This window comes from Lissotriton vulgaris, chromosome 4_1 (genome assembly GCF_964263255.1).
Source record: "Lissotriton vulgaris chromosome 4_1, aLisVul1.2, whole genome shotgun sequence".
Lineage (NCBI taxonomy): Eukaryota > Metazoa > Chordata > Amphibia > Caudata > Salamandridae > Lissotriton > Lissotriton vulgaris.
The window spans coordinates 1,031,909,704-1,031,927,559 of NC_141691.1; the positions used below are offsets into that span (position 1 = coordinate 1,031,909,704).

The following is a 17,856-nucleotide window of genomic DNA, read 5'->3' on the forward strand; positions in this document are numbered from 1 at the left end:
GCCCATAGGGCATGTATGTGTGCCACATGCACACACATGTAGATTTCAGGGGTGCAGCAGGGTGTCTTTGAGACACCCCTGCACCCTTGAAATAATTCCCAAATTGCGTTTAGCAAATTGCGAATTCGCAATTTGAGAATTATTGCACTATCATTCCTATGGGCCTCCTGGCCCATAGGAATGCATTGGAAATTATTCTTTATTTGCGAATTCGCAGAATGCAAATTCGCAAATAAAGAATAATAAGGAATCGCTAAAAAATAGCGATTTTGTACATACATACCGTTTTGCGAATTCTAAATAGCGATTCGCAAAAAATCGCTATTTAGGATTCGCAAAACGGTATCTTGATACATCTGGCCCTTAGTTCCTTACTTCCGGAGGAGGTGATGCATCAGTTCCTTGCTGCCATGGGAGTTGATGCATCTGTTCCTTACTGCAGCTCAGGGGAGGTGATGCATTGGTTCCTGACTGTCAGAGGAGGTGAAACGTCGGTTCCTTACTATCAGGGGAGGGGATGCTTTAGTTTTCGAACACGCAGCCTTGGTTCTTTACTGCTGGGCAACAACGATGAAGAACTTGGCGCACAGGTATGATGTGTTAAAAATCCGGTTGTGTAGGGGTGTTGTGGTGGTGGTGGTGGTGAAACATACACTGTATTTTTTGTTTAGCCACGTGGCAGGTGATATGCCAATTTCTTTAGCTGCACAGCAGGGCCTGCCTGGGGGTTGAAGCTTGTGCCTCAGACGTTGGATAGTCTGTGATCAGGACTCGGGCTGCGGTGATCTTTCAGTTACACGGCAGACACTGTGTCGATTCTTTGGAAGCCCCACAGTGAATCTTTGGTTTATCAACCGCAGGTCAGACACATGGTTGCAGGGCTGTTTATGTGGGTGGCACCACAAGTGCTGCAGGCCCACTAGCAGCATTTGGTTTAGAGGTCCTGGGCACACATAGTGCAGTTTACTAGGGACTTACCAGTAAAACAAATATGCCAATCATGGATAAACTATCAGAATCACAATTTGCAGAGGGAGCACTTGCACTTTAGCACTGATCAGCAGTGGTAAAGTGCCCAGAGTTCTGAAACCTGCAAAAACAAAATGCAGCACACAGTCAAAAACAGGAGGTCAGAAGCAAAAAAGACAGGGGAAAACACGCCAAAAATGCCAGATCTAACATTTGTCTTTAAAATCACATTATTCTTCTGTCTCAGAAAATCCTTTTAGAAACTTCACATGCTAAGCAGATAAAGCTCCAAGCTGTGTTCCAATTTTGCTCATTGTGTCATCACCCGTAAGAATATGTGCCTTGATAAGAACAGTGGGTATCTCTGGGTCAGGTTTCTTGTACAGAATATGAAGCAGGATTAAGTCTCTTTTCATGCCTGTTCCATAACTTATTCACAACTCTAACAATACTTGTCTTATGAACATTGCAACAAATCTAAGTAGCACAATAATAACATCTGTGTCATTCGACAGCATAATGACTCGAATGGAACCATTTTGAATAGCCCACTCAACATGTGGCACAACATGAAGGTCAGCTTCCACCAATTTGCTTTAAGTTCTTGAACAATAAGGCCTGTACCTTTTGAATATATCTCTACAGGCACCAACTCCTCATTGACAATTATTCCACTTGCAAAAATTGGAAATGTTTTGGCGACTTAACATCTTCAAGTTCATCTTGTTTGATGTTGATGACCAGTTATAGGTGCTGAATTTTTGATGCAGGCAAGGCCAATTGTTCCACTTGTAGACATTTGTCTGATTCTCTCACATTCTTTGACAAATTGTTCAAGATAACTGTTAAAGACAATGTGTAGTTCGTTCAAGGTGCACACTGACGTTGATATCTATGGAACAGTCTGAACAACCTCTCCGAAGTTTTGCATGGATAAAATCTTGACCATTTGCAATTGGGATATATAGTCCACAACAACTGCAGTGTTCATCGAGGACGCCTTTTCGAATTGAAATTCTTCAGTTGAATTTTTTTTTCATGCTCTTGTCCGAGTTTGTGCTTTGCTGTATTGGTTGTAGCATCTCCATCATATAATGGACTTGTTGGAAGAAGATCATGGAACAGAATGTCCTTGATAAATTCACCCCTTTCTTTTGGTGTAACATCTCTCTATGTGCTAGCGAAAGTTGTTTTTTTGTAATCTGTTTTGTAGTGGCTGGTTGTACAAAACTCGTACTATGGCAATTAAAGCGTGGAAGTTTAGCTTTAGGGATTTCATTAAAGAGATTTTCTCTTTCAATACAAATCTCTCCTGCTTCAGATCCACATATAGTTGTGATCCACTTTAGTAGATGCGTCTTTATATCATTATCCACACATTGATTGGTTCCAAAGTTGTGTATTCACACAGGATCAGTCATTTGAAAGGGGTTTCCTTGCTGCTGCATGAAATGAAGAAGGCTGTCAACATGTTTAATACAAATTTGTCCTCTCTTTCCCACAAGTTTGTGGTGAAGAACAGTTTCATGATGATCCATTAATTTTGAATTTGTCTTCTCTCGGAAAACATTGCAAATAGGAAAAACTTCATGGTAAACTAGCTGGCATTGAGCAACATATTCACTTTTACATACCTGACCAACAATTCCCTTGGAGCTATTCTGTGATCTCTGGATCATCTGTTCAAGTTTCATATCTGGAGCCACAGCATTAAACCTTCCCTCTCTGTCTTTATAGGTATGTTTTTTTCACCTCTAGCTTCTTCACTCTTTCCATATAACAGGACCCATATCTCAGGTAGTTTATTAAATCAAATTCGAGAAACACAGTAATCAGGGACTCCACAGTCTTCACGTGCACCTCTCAATCACCTTCCCGATCAGCATGTGCCAAGTTTTTTACTAGATATATCATGTCTAAAACGTTTCTCCAGTACTTGCAAAGTTCTGATTTTTCTTTACACTTTTTGACAAACTCTACAAACTTGGTTTTCCGATTTTCTAATGTTGAACTGAGTGTATTGAACATTGCCTAGCTTCACATTATGTCTTTTGAATGAAGTGCACCATGTGCTTAGTTCACTTCTGAGATAAGACAGGCAAAACCTAACAGTTTTGCTTCCAAAGATTTTAGCCTCAATAAGGCTATTGTCTATGCACGTGCACTGGGATACCTTCCTGCATTCCACAACGCAACGTTTTTCATGTGGAAAACACCCATTATTGAATAAAGAACATCATATTCTACTCGATTGCTGACAGACATGTCAGCTACCATATGAAAAACACCTTCATTGCAGAAAATTGGCAGGATAGGCTGGTCTTCAAGCTAAGCACGCACATTTAGGAATTTCTTTAGAGCTGTGTATTCTGTTGTTTAGTTCGTGACTGGAGATGGTATCACTAGTAAAAGCCCAACCTTCTTCAGTTAGGCGGTATTCTGGAAGATCAGAGCATGATTTCCAGCCCACTGAGGAACTGGCCTTTCTTTATCCTTCAGTCACCGAATAAGCGATATAAAAAACTCAGTGAAATTAGCTTTGCAGAATGCAGTATCAGGTAAAAGAAGATCCATGTCCTTAGCCACTTTGAAACTTTCTGGTAGACTGGGACATGTTGATGGCTTTTAGTGATTTTGCACACGTTAGCAAGGTAGGTGGGGTATAAATTTGTAGCTTTGTTTGTTTATGCCTACAGCTGATACAGCATGTTTTCCAGTAGCTACTTTATTGGTACAGTCTTGAAAAAGCACCATGGCAGTAAATTATCAAGAAAAGCAATTGTAAATCCTTTCCAGGTAAAGTGTCTTGATAGTGGTTTGCTGTCGGAACCACAAGATTTTCCAGCATGAGCTTCTAACAAAGTCCTGCTCCGTACTATGTCACTATAACTTGTTGATAGACTAATCCTAATAATTGAAGTGATTAGCTCTCTACTTTTGCTTTTGTCATATATTGCATGGGCAGTCATCTTGTGTAGCAGAGTTTTCTTTTTGCCATAATGTAATTCATAAAACATGATTTTGAAAATACGGTAACATTGTATAGAATAAGCCTGTTGGTTCATTGGATTGTCTTCCACTTCTTCTCTTATATATTCAAAGCCATCATAATTATTGTTGGCTTCTGTTCCGAACTCAAGAACTTTATTTTGTAATAGTTTTGCTTTGGTAAAATTAAACAACGATGTAAAAAGATTTAAGACAACATCGGGCATTTTTGTTGACTCCCATGATTTTCTGAGCTCTGGGCATCGCACAATTTGTCATTAAGTCCAAAATCTAAATCTTTCAAGAGGTTTCTTAAAATGGTTCTTGCTATTTTACAGCATCCAGTGATCTTATTCTGGCAGCAAGAACTTCAAGAGGAAAATCAGCTGAGAACACCATAAGTGGTTCATGACATTGTACATTCTCACCAGAAAAATCTTAATTTCATTATTATGGAACAATACAGTTTCATAAATGTTGACCATTATTTCTCTGATCTCACTGAGTGTGAACCCATAGACAGCCCTCAAGAGTGGCTTTAAAACGTAATTTGCTTTCTCAAAGAGTGCAAATTCAACTGAAGGCTGGCAGTTACGTTGCTGCTCAGAGATCATGGTACATTCATATTTTTTAATGTATGTGTCCATGTGAGAACGAGTCGGTCTTTACTATACAAAATCCATGGCTATTGGCTTTGACCTTGCTCAGTAAACTTTGAATATCTTTCTCCTTATTAAGCAAAAGTTACGAGTTGGCGCTTTGATACGCGACAGGAGTAAATCTGCCTTAACTATTCTTTTACTTATCTTTTCGCCTCCGTATGTTTACACTGGTCTCTACTGCTTCTGTTGTGTGCAGGGGGTGCAGTGCCATGAGCCATTGTGGGATTAACCATTGCTTGCTTTATGCAGTCCTGCGATACAACGCAGACCAGTGCTAACTCCGCCCCATCGCCCAGTCGCTTATCTTTCAAAGCCTCCAGTTTCATGATAGCACATGGAGTCCCGCTTGTGTGCAGGGGGGTCAGTGTTACAGGTTCGTGTTACCACACGGAGCACCGCCGGTATGAGTTACAGGTTTGTGCTAGCACATGGAGCACCGCCAGTTTGTTTTCCAGGTTTGTGCTAGCACACGGAGCTCCGCTTGTGTGCACTGCCGGTCTGTGTTCCAGGTTCTTGCTAGCACACGGAGCCCCTGCCGTTTGTGAGCACGCCCGGTTTGTGTTGATCTCTAAAAGCTTGAGGGCATGTGCACACGTCTGGGTTTTGATTGGAGGTGCCCACCAGTGTCCGTCACCTCGAGGTGCTTGCCAGTTTACAGCTGTGTGAAGTTTTACCACTGCTGTTAAGTCTGGGTTGAGTGTTACTGACGCTTCTGTAGGTGTTTGATGTACTGAGGTACAATAAGAGAGCCTGGGTCTTCAGGTCTTCATCTCCAAGTGAGCTGTGGGAAATGTAATAACAGATCCACATGAGTGATATTACCTCCTTGTATACTCCAGACAGCATAGGCCACAACTTAATCCCCGAGCTAGGATTCTATGTCAAGAATGCCGTGACTGGGCTTGTTCCGGGGCCCATCTGAGTCCACAGTGGCTTTCATGGGTCCAGGGGACAAATGGGTTCCACATGCCAGAGAGTCTAGAATTGTGCTTCAGGACATAAACCAGCCCAGAATAAACTGTGTGGGCCTAAGGGAGACTAGAATGGGGTTTCCGTGGCCAAGGGAGTTCAAAATGGGGCTCCAGGCCCCTTGGGAGTTCAGGGTGGGCTCCCAGGCCCCTTGGGAGCATGGGCCTCCAGTTCCATGCTCACAGTCCATGTTATGTGCCGTGTACCAGACTGTGTATCACTTGGAGTAGGGCACATTCCTTACCCAGTTGTATAACTGGCAATAGGTGATGTTCACGTGCTCACCACCAGATCACCCAATGCCACATCCGTTCCTCTTGACATTATCCACCATCCAGAGCAAACCACCCATAATACTGCACTGGGCGGACCATCCCCATCAGCCTAATTCTGATCCTACACCTTGAGATCCACCCAAAGCCGGACAAGAATCCCTAAGACCCGTCTGGGCTTTCTCCATTCATCCATTCCAGAATGGGTTTCGAGCCGGTCATAGTACCGAGACTGCTCTTTTGGCGGTGGTGGAGCACATCAGGAATATACTTGACCAAGGTCAGACGGCGGCACTGATCCTATTGGATCTAAGTGCCGCGTTTGACACGGTCTCCCACCACATCCTTTTACATCGCCTCGCTGAGGCAGGAGTCGGAGAACAGGCGCTTGAATGGTTTCGATCATTTCTTACGGGTCGAACCTTTAAAGTTTCTACTCCTCCCTACATCTCTGCCCCTCGCCCCATTCTGCAGGGAGTGCCACAGGGCTCGGCCCTCAGCCCCACCCTTTTTAATTTGTATGTTGCACCGCTGGCGCAGGTAGCTGCTAGTTCTGGGCTTACAATAGTGTCATACGCCGATGACACACAATTGGCGGTGTCACTCAATGGCGATTCTAATATGAACGCCCCCACCTTTCAGGCAGCCCTCAAAGCGGTCGCCGGCTGGATGGCGAACAATCGCTTACAACTCAATGCCACCAAGACGGAGGTCATTCTCTTCGGTAGAGACAGCGAGCTCTGGGGAGACCAATGGTGGCCTTCTGAATTGGGTCCTGTTCCTACTCCTGTAACCGAAGTCAGAAATTTGGGCGTCTGGCTTGACAATCAATTGTCTTTTATTCCCCACATTAAACGTGTTGCAGGAACCTGCTTCGGCGCTCTACAAAGCCTACGGCCTATTTTTAAATTTTTTGACGCGGACACCAGGCAGATCATAGTCCAAGCTCTGGTGTTGACCAGATTGGACTACGCCAGTTCTCTGTTTCTGGGTGTTAATCAAGCTGAGCTTGCCCGTCTTCAGCGGGTACAAAATTCGGCGGCTAGGATGCTGGTCGGCCTCCCCAAATTTGTTTCAGCTCGCAGTACTATCCGTGACCTTCACTGGCTCCCAGTAGGCCAAAGAATTAAGTTCAAGGCTTTGTGCCTCACTTTTAAAATTCTCAATTTGGCCTCCCCCCCATTCTCACCCAGACCATCCTCCACTATGTCCCCGCAAGAGCTCTTCGGTCTGCAGGGTCTAATTTGGCCATTGTTCCTCGTTTTAAAAAGTCCAGAATGGGTGGACGCTCTTTCTCGGTGATGGCGGCTACTCTATGGAACTCGTTGCCTGCTTCACTTCGTTCCATCCACGATTTGTTTCAGTTCAGGAAACAATTAAAAACCCATTTATTCTCTGCTGTATAGCTCTGTGTTTTGGTCATTACTGTTGTGTTATGTCTTCTATCTCCAAAAGCGCCGGGACGCCTCTTGGCTGCGGCATCTGTGCGCTATACAAAATTTAATAACATAACATAACACTCTACAGTGCAAACGCATCTCTCATCTCACTACCACCCACCAACCTCCAATGCTCGCGTCCTCCTCAGCACCTCGAACACATTCCTGGAAAACACTTTAAAGATCCATGGCCACAGAAAAACCCGCAAATGCAAACCCAATCAGCACCTTGGTAATCCAAAAACCTACCGACAACCAGGGCTCCATTCGCAGACAGGGAAGGAATGGATTCACACTCCAACTGGAGAGACACTGATCCTGGACGACCTCGCACCACTGAATGCCAGCCCTGCAACTCACTCACTCACGGCTGGAGTGAAAACTACAAGCAGCTCTAGGAAGAATCTCCCACCCTTTATTCTGCATGGGGTGTACTGCTCTAATATGCGGTGCGCCTTTAACTGGGTGCAGAACTGGTCAGTGCACCCTATTACAGTGAATGCCCTGACCCCATGGCAGCTGCCATCTTGCTTCTACCGGGTTGATTGGGGAGGGGACAGTGTTGTGGGAGGAATAGTGCATTAGGGAAAGGCAGACCGAATTTTTGACTCAGCAGGTCCACGTTTCACTTGCAGCTGCAACCGGACCTGCCTTTTGAAGGAGGGAGTGGAGGCTGCCCTTAGGCGGCTGCAAAGAGTGCCTGCACCTGCCTGCAGTGGATTGTCTGAGGGGGTCTCTGGGACCCCCTTTCCCTCCCCCCAAGGGGAATCCTGGTGGAGGCTCCCTACTCTAAGTACTTCCGGACCATTAGCTGGTCCTTACATTTAAAAAAGTAAAAAATAAATGTGTACGATTTCTAAAAGGAACCATTGTTGCATAGTAGATAATGTTCCCTAGTCTCATTCTGGTGCCCTTGTGATGATGTTATGTTCAGAAGCAGAATATATCCAACAAGAAAATTCAAATTATGATTTCTTCAGGTGGAGATGCAGCCTGCAAAGTATCTCGAAGAGTTAAACGCTCACTGCTGACATACGATCAGACCTGCAGGTGATTTCTGTAAATCCTTGCAAGGCCACCTCCACTATAAATCCTTCTCGGCTCGGTAAATTGTGTATCATTCATTTGGATAACACTTGTTATACAGTGTCTGCAAACAACAAAACTTTTATATGAAAATACTATATTAAAACCATTTTTTTGTCAGAATTACTCTTGGTATGTACGCAGCACATGAGAGGGTGGGAAGGGGGACGAGAGGTTCAAGCATGCTGAAGCTTAAAGTTTAACCTTTGCCATTAGATGTACAGGACTACAATTCCCAGTATGCTTGGTGCTGCTGTGTAGATGCACAGTCAGCCACCCCACAACACACAGGTGCAAGTAAGGAAAGAGTGACCCGTGGCGCTGCAGCCTGCCGTATTCTGTCATCTGCTCGGACTGTCTGTAGGTGAGCCCACAACAATGTGTTTAGTCAACACACCAGATATTTATTGCACAGGCTGTGGGGAGTTTGAGAGGTTTTTCTGTAGAGTTGAACATTGGGTAAGGTTGTGAATTTCTGCTTTATTGAAAATATGGTTGTCAGTTATGGCCTTGATGTGACCTTATTCTGCAGCAAACTTCACATCACAGTTGGTTGTTGTAGTGTATAGATTCCGTTTTGTTGACTTTTGGAATTCTGATGTAGTGACTAACAAGCACTGCACCGTCTTCATAAACACTGCACTCTGCTATGCAATAGGTGATGCTTTTAATTATAAATTACAATGGCTTTTACTTTTTAAAAAATATTTGTCATTTACGATGCCAATAGCTCCAAAACTCGCAGTTGCAAGACCTAATGCATTGTAAATGGTTGTTAAAAATGTCATCGGACCAGATCACCAAAATCTACTGTAGCTAAATTACTTCTCTAATGATACAAAACACAAATCAAAAATGAAAATCTCTGAACAACAGTTTTTTACAGAGGTATATCAAAGGGGCCAGGACTATTGAATTCAACCCACCAAAATGAAGCTACTCATAGTACCATCAAGTGACATTTCAGCAGAACTATTGGATTGGCTGGATATCATAGACCCTGTCCTGCATTGTCATCTATGGTTCCAAACTTGGGTATCTGGATGATTCCAATTTATTTCTTGAATGAATATGTTAGCAAGGTTTTTAGCTCTTGCTTCTTTCACTTTAAACCACTATAGTATATTCTTCCTTTTATTGAAAAAGATCACCACGTATCGGTAACAAATGCCTTCTTTTAGTCTCACCTTGACAACAGCAATTCTATTTATTTAATTTGTTAACACAAATACAACTGATTCAGAATGCTGTAGTATGCTTGATTACCTGAGCTCCTAAGTGGCAGTGATCTTGCCTATCTTAGAAAAATTGCATTGTCTTCCTATGAGGAAGTATGTCATCTTCAAATCAATGATCATCATTCATAAAGCTATGTATCTAGGTTCTTGTCCTTTTCTTAAAATGTCATTGCCATTAGCCTAGTCCTCACACTTTCTATAGTCAAATTCCTTGACCTTGCTACCTATTTCTAGGTAAAAACGTTCCATTACAGTGACCGGGCATTCGCTGTTGCTGCTGCCAAGGTTTGTAACTCCTTTCTGCAATACTTATGACTAGAGCCATCCTTTAATATTTTTAGGGAAACAGGTAACAGCTTAGCTATTCAGGAAATAACGCAGCTTAGTTTCTGTAATCCCGTTATACAAGTGCCATGAAGCTTCAATGTTCCTGCACTAACAATTAACCAATAATATAATATGATACCACAAATGAGAAAAATTAATCTGAACCAATGAGAAATGCTGGTTTGTGTCTGCCTAAAAATAGCAATTGACTCAACCAATATTTGAAGGTTTGAAAAGTATTTCAACAAGTGTTGCACCGTGTAGATTAATGTTGCAAACTCCAGTACAAGCTGAAACTCAAGGGGGTGAACCTTTAGTCAGTCCTGAGGTTTAACATCTACAAATCAGCAATACATCAATAACAGTGTAGAAAATTAGGTCCCACAAGGATGACAGTAAGTACTAGATTTGCAAACCATGAAGGTATGTTAAAAGATTAGCAAAGATACAAATTCGAATCACCAAAGTTTATCGAAGATAAATGATCAGTACATATTTGTTGTCAATATACAACTCAAAGAAAGGAAAAATCAGCAAATACAAAGAAAAATGCTAAAAATTGTCATAAAGCAAAATCTGGCAAATACAAATCCCTTGAAGGGAAGAGTTCCTAATATGCCAAGCTAAGAAAGTGGAAAAATTCATGAGAGAAGTTAAGCAAAGTCTCCAAAAGGCAGAATCAAATTAAGAATTGTCAGATGAATGAGAATGGATTTCCTCAGAAGTCTAACTCTTTGAGCAGGATCAAAGTAAGACATCTAGTCGTTAGAGTGTAAAGGGACATCTGCATTTAGAGTTATTGATTGGTGCATAATATAAGACTCATTGGTCAAATCATAAAGATTTGTATACAGACTAAAAAAAAGTAATATCAAAAATGCTACCCATGGATGCAATATCTTAATTGATGTTTCTTGTTTATAACACAGCCAATGGGCATAATCTTTCAACTTCGTTTCATGCTCTTATTTTCTTTGTAAACTTAAAGATGGATTGTACAATGACATATATGTAATTGTTTTGATGGCATTTGCACTAATAATAGTTTTGAATTTGAATTGGTCTACCCTCATATCTACGTAGAATTGCTTTTTCACAGGTTTATTTTTGGAAAATATATACAGTGTGCCCACTTCTGGAATTTACTGCTCTCTTGACTCTCTGTCAGTCAAGATTCATCTTTTCAGCAACACCATATTTTACATTCAAACAACACATGAATTGGGATTTGTGCAACCTAAACATTTATCTTTAAAAACGGAGCATGCTTTCTCACAAAACGATACATCAAGTAGCGCTGCGAATCAATATGTTACTTTAACATTGAATGACAGCTGAAAAGGACAAAATTGCACTTCTTATTTTAATGTATATTCAGGTAAAATTGCCTAATTGTCAGAAACATTGCGAATGGAACTGAATATTTGCAAAACACAAAGGGCCGATTACAATGTTGGTCGGAAAATCTCGAACGACTAGTCAGAAGCTTTCGGACTGCGGTCGGAGTCTTTCCAACCTGCACTGTCGGTTTGCAGTTCAACTGCCGAATTATGATGTCCGCGGTTGGAGCGTAAACTAGGCGGGCCTTTCGATACGGTTACGACCGGCTCTCAGAGTCTTCGGGCCGGTGGGACCCGCACAGTAATCGCCTATTGGCGGCGTTTTCCCCACTGGGATTACTATGTTGGTTTCTGACAGCCTTTCGGTCTCCGAAGAGCAGGCACGGAAAGGCTGTCAGAAAGCGGCTTTGACGGCCCCTAGCAGGGTTCCCTTGCCTCCGCAGCCTCCGGTTTGTCACCGAGGGGGTACCCAGGTCGCCCCCTGTAAATCCCTGCTCTGTCTGGCAGGCACCATGGGATGCCTGCCAGATGGTGAAGGGTGCGATGCTGGCTAGCCGGCATGTTCGCTCCCCAGGTTGTTAAAGGGTTGGCATAGAAGATATTGTTGCTTGTTCAGGATTGATGGGCATATGCAAATGATGTGCATGATAGTTTCTTAGGCTTTCTTGCACCATCTGCAAATTCCCTTAACTAGCCATTTTAGACACCGGCCCAGAGTAAAGATCTTCCAAACCGTTGGAACATAAATGTAATTTTACTATAAATGTAGTAAAAAGTGCCTAAGTTGCGCCTGTTGCACTAAAACTATACAAATGTATGATGAACCATGCACAAGAGCTATTTGCAAAGACATTGTTGTCATCAAGCAATTACAGCTTACGTGGGTTACTATTAGCACATTTCTTATAGACTTGAACTCAAATTAGGTGCTTTACCAAACAGACCAATTGCAGGTTCCTTATACTCCTGTGTAGATAATCTCTGAAAATGCACTTCCATCTTTCAATAGACAATTGTAACCAAAGCCTGTGGTCAAGTGAACCCTGCCTGGCAATATTATTATTTCCAAGAATGGGTTTTGTGCTGTTCCTGTGAAACCAAGGAGAAGGGGTAGATGAAGTGATGCTAGTGTTCTAGTAAGAGGGAGTGCTCCATTATGAGCGAGTGCCCTCTTACACACCAGGGGGTGTCATGCTTCATCATTGAGCAAGCTCCTCATGGAGCCGGCGGTGCAATGCTGGACGAGGGCCCATGAGCGGGTTCTTTTCCAGAGATCTTTTTGTATATGCCGAAGGACGAAGTGGGGGTGAAAGGGTGGTCATTTTTGTAGTGTGTGAAAGAATTTTAACAGCAGTGGTTTAAAATAGGTATAGTGCTGCTTATTGTCAAATAACTTTATTGATTGAATTTACTACCGTAGTAAAAAAATATGGTGCATATACAGGATACAAAGGTCATAATAAGACTAACCAATGTATAATCTAGAATATGGTCAACATGTTTCTCGCCTATGTAAGTCCAATCGGATCTAGTAGCATTTCATCAGGACCCGAAATATCTAACTACACTACAAAATCGACTTCATTCCTTCTAATTTTTGTATTTTCATGGTGAAACGTCAAAAGGTCCGGTCAAAATGAATCGTTAATTGTACCTTAACCTGGATAATGATCCCAAGATGTGTAACTTCAGGCTCCTTGAAGCTTAAAGCAGAGTGGATCACATATGAGATTTTTGCATGCAGAATAGTGTCCTCCTTGAGACCTACTCCGACCCTGCTCGTCTAGGGTAGTGAGTTCAATTATTTAATTATTTAGTGCACGTAAAGTAGCATGTAAAGCGGTTAAAGTCTTTAGTAATAATTACAATCATAATTTTTCAACAGAAATCAATGCAAATGAAGTTGGTTAAAACTAAATTGACAGATGGAGTCCTGAAATTTCTTATAACAAAAACTTTATTGACATGTTTTACTGTGAATCAGTGACATTGATGGCTGCATGCCTATGCACGACAGAAATGCAGTTAACTTATGTAGTAAATGAGGTCACTGGAAATGTAGATTAAAGTGCAGGTAAATAATTCTGACCAGCGGTACTGATGAATAATGGTGAATGGTTGATCAGCTCCATGGTTGGGATGTTGCATGTCAAGTAACAAGTCTAGCCATTGTTAAACTTTTTTGTGTTAAGTGTATCTTTGTTTTCATTGTGCCTAGGTATTGCAATGAGCACTTGCCTTGCCCGCCACATATGTACTGGTCAGGCTGGGGTCTCTGGGAACGTTGCACAGTCCCGTGCGGAGGAGGGATTCAGGCTCGCCGTAGGACTTGTGAAAATGGGCCTGACTGTGTTGGTTGCAATGTGGTAAGAAACTAATTTGTTCTCTTTCCAGCTCTGCTCTTTTTTCTTTTTAATTGGATCTTGGTTTTACTGCATTGCATATAGCAAAATGATATGTTTTTCCTACACCTGCAGTTTTAACACTGCTAACAAGGAGATATAAATAGTGAAGCGGAATGAGAAAGAAAACTACCCAGAGGATTAAATGCTTAAAAATTAAATGTATACTTAAATTAATAAACCAGATGATGCAGCATACGTTTAATTTACCAAGCATACGTTTATCAGTGTAGCTCATTATGGAAGTTAGATAGAAAAAGCGGAATTGTATTCATCTCTGTCTTTCAGGTAAGGGATTTACTCAATGAGCCCTTATACGGCATTAGATGCCCATTAACATTTCAAATGTATGTTAAATGTACTTAGGGCACATACCAGGTACACACAAACATTTTCTTTCTGATCAACACAAACATGTATGTTGCAATGTTTGATCGCCTTAATGTGCGAGGAGGTCCCGCAGCAACAGACAAACGCCGGTGGTTCCTTCCCAGAGTATGTTTTCAAGCATGCTGACATACCTGAAGGCAGGCTTGTATGCTAGTTCCCTTACAAATACCAGATAAGTCAGCTGCTGAAAATACCAGTACTGGAATACTGGTATTCAGAGGGGGTATTTACCAGCGATAATAATTGTGTCTCTCGGGGTCCCCTTTTAAACGAGGATTTATTGGTGGAATCCAGCAATTCCAGTCTTGAAACTCTTAGCTTTTGCTCATGGTTCACCCAGTATTTCACCAAAAAGCAGCATCTCCTTTTAGCAGTGAAATACACTGGATCTGTTCTATTCCTGCAGAACTCATGATTCCAGTAGGACTGGTTATTCCTATTACCAGCACAAATTAAATTAAACTCAGAACTCAAAATTGAGCGTATGAGCACTAGTATAAGTAGGGCACACGGGAGCCTAATATTTCTCTTCCTCTGGCATTACTGATACCAGGGCTTCATTAAATCCCCTTGAAAGGAGGAGAATTGTTCTCATTATGGGATTTTGGGGAATAACGTATTGGAGTTGGTGGTTCCACTGCCATCTGCCTGTTTTGCCATTTGGTATGTCACCTAGAGATTATCGATGCTCTCTGCAGCCAAATTCTCTTGGTACCCAACTGGGCAACAATTACCTTTTCCTTCCAAATCACTGTAGCACTTGTAACAAAGTCTGTTCCATTTTATTGCTGCCACGTGCCCTTGTTAAACTGTAAAGCGATTCGAGATTTGATGTGCAGTTGTAGAAGGTTGACATTTATGAAGTTCATATGGCTTGCATTGGTTCCCTGTGTTGTTTATGGAAGCCGATGTTGACTCCATAATTACTTTAATGGTTATGGACTGTCATAGTTCTAAGAACATTTCTTCCATCATATGACTCTCAGAGCTTTATCATCACAAGCTCTTTTCCTGTGCAAATTTCATTTCTCTGAATAAATATTCACATTGTGCTGTTCTTGAACTGTTGCCTTTACTTCCTTATTGATTCAAAGGTACAGTGCAACCAATATCTTCTATCCTTTATATTTAGCAATATGTAGTGATCCCTTTTTCAACAGACAAAAAGATAAACAAGTGGATTTTTGTTAAATAGTTTTCGAAGTGTGATTTGGTAGAGTAATGTCAATGATTCAACAATATGATATTTTATCGAGCTATAATGATAAAACAGGAGTTGTTTATGGTGTGTTCTGCACTATTGCAAACATTGGGAGCCCACTGTCTGGCTTTCTCAAATTTATTTTGTTGATTCCTCACCCAACACACAATGAGGTCTTCTAATGTGGATATTAGTATCAAGATTAAAATGCACAGAGCTAACCTCTGGTATTTTGGGCCAGGCCATGGCCAACCCTACAGCAGCCTGTATCAAACAGTATTACCTAATGTGATGGTTTATTCTGCAACCAATTCTGGTAGAGTGATGTCAAAACAGCCAAAACGTTGTCATTATCCATGGTGCACATTAATTATACACATTTCAAACTGAGTCATATGCTTTAATTAAACATAGGTGAAAAGCTTAAATCCCCAAAAGTACAACTACATATTCGCAGATGATTCAAACGTACTGAGTGGCTTGCTTTCAAGAATTTACCTTGATTTGCAGACTCAAATTTCTATGGTCTATTTTAACATGAAGTATTGTTCAATGTACTGTGAAAATTAGGCATTTCAAGTATGTTGTTTTTACATTTTAGTTAGAAATCAAAATATAATTGTTATTAGAGGCTCTCTTGATTTCTTAGGAGTGTCTATATCAGTTTAAGTCCTAGCTGTCCGCTTACTTCTTAGCTGTAGTCACCATCACTTCAAATCCTAGTAATCTTCGCACTCTTTAGATTTAGAGTCCATCAACAGAAGTTTAATCTTCATCTTATTTCTTAGCTATGGTGTCTATCACTTTATCATCATCATCATTTTTTTATTGTTTGGTTAGTAAAAATCTTTACAATATTCGAATAAGATAAAAACAAAAGAAGAAAACAGAAAAAAAGGAAAAAGTAAAATAACCTGTTTTCAGGACTAAAAAGAGTCTAAAAGTTCTGTCCCAGGAAGGGACCTCTCTGTACATGTTTCATTCATTAAAACACAATGTGTGTGTCCGGCGGAGTTTTCCAGCATGACCGGTCTACCACCGCGTTCTTCCTTCTCTTGACCACTGTGTATGCTAAGTGGTGGGTGTCTGTTCAGTTTCTTGAATCAGTTTTATTACCTCTGCCATGAATTTAACTCCCCGGCTTGACAGAATGGGTGAGGCACCTCCTAGCCAGCTTATCACTGCTTGCCTGCATGTGCGAATCTTTAATGTGATAAAAAATGCCCGTACATGCCTTCTTCTTAAAGCCAATATGGCCGGACATGCACATAACAAATGGATCAGTGTTTCCTTTTGATATCCGCATAGTCTACAGTTGGCACTTTCGAGTTGCGATTTCCACGAGGGCCGTAGATCTTTTGAGTGGTGCATCTCCATTCGGTACGCTATGAAAGCTTTTTTTAGGTGTTGGCTATAATGCGAAGCTAAGTATCCTTGTGGTTTTTGGTTGATGTATGAGTTAATTACTGTCCAGGCGTGTCGCCGTTTGGTTAAGATTGTTTTGTCTTTTAGCAAAGAAATCCTATTTGCAAGTCCGTTTGCAACTTTACAAAATTGCGCATGGTCGATATTTTTTTTCCATACTTCATGTAGGGCCAGTGTAGTCAGACTTTCGCTAAGATGTTTTCCCCATTGAGTGGTGTTGGGATAGACTTCCTGGTAGTTTATTTCCTTCCAGCAGATGTTGTCCACTGACTCGCTTTCGGCAGAACGGAGCTTATGACACAGTTTTGCAAACGTGGACATAGACCGGATTTCTAGGTTCTGCAAACCAAATTCTAAATGAACTTGGGCGGGCGCAGCTGAGAGTGGCAGATTAAACACTACCATATATATTTTGTTTTGTAACTTGTTTAGGATTGTTGATTCCCCTCCTAGCCAAGCAGTTAACCCGTATGATAAGGTGGGTATTATTTGTGCGGCCATTACTTTGAGTAAGTGCGTGTAATTTGGGCCACCCACTGTTTTTTGCAGTTGCCTGTATCCATAAATTAGAGATTGCGCCTTCCCTGTTAATACCAGAATGTGCCTTTTTTTTGTGTTGCCCTGCTCAACGGTCATCCCCAAGTATTTGTATGAAACCTGCTCTTCAAGGACTGAGTTGTTAATTGACCATCTGAAATTCAGTTTCTTCCCCTCCACAAGCCGGAGCACTTTTGTTTTTTCTTTATTAAGTTCCAATTTTTCTTGTGCAAGGTAGGGCGATAATGTATTTACTAGGCGTTGCAGACCAATTGGGGTTTTACTTAGTAGTACTATATCATCAGCGTACTGCATGATAGGGACCGGGGTGTTGCCGAGTTTCGGGGCGTGGCTCTCCAATACGTCTAGGTTATGTCCGATATCTGCTAGATATAGGTTAAAGAGGCTGGGGGCAAGGACACAGCCTTGTTTTAAGCCGTCCTGTGTCTCAATTTTTTTTGTGATGCCGGTCCCGTTCCCTTGTTTGACCTTTGCCCATGTTTCGCTGTGAAAGCCGGCTAAAGCATTTATTAGATTTTCTGGCATCCCCCATTTTCTTAGCTTGCTCCAAAGCCTTGACCTGCTTACGTGGTCAAAGGCTGATTTTATGT

At 41.6% G+C, this 17,856-nt stretch overlaps 1 protein-coding gene across 1 annotated transcript in view; it reads left to right on the forward strand.

Annotated features, from left to right (window-relative positions):
- SEMA5A (semaphorin 5A) overlaps nucleotides 1-17,856 on the forward strand; it is a 1,998,383-nt gene that overhangs the window by 1,607,603 nt on the left and 372,924 nt on the right. Inside the window, exon 16 of the mRNA XM_086965275.1 lies at nucleotides 13,509-13,656. Within this exon, the coding sequence (XP_086821401.1) occupies nucleotides 13,509-13,656 (148 nt within the window). The remainder of the gene's footprint in view (nucleotides 1-13,508; nucleotides 13,657-17,856) is intronic.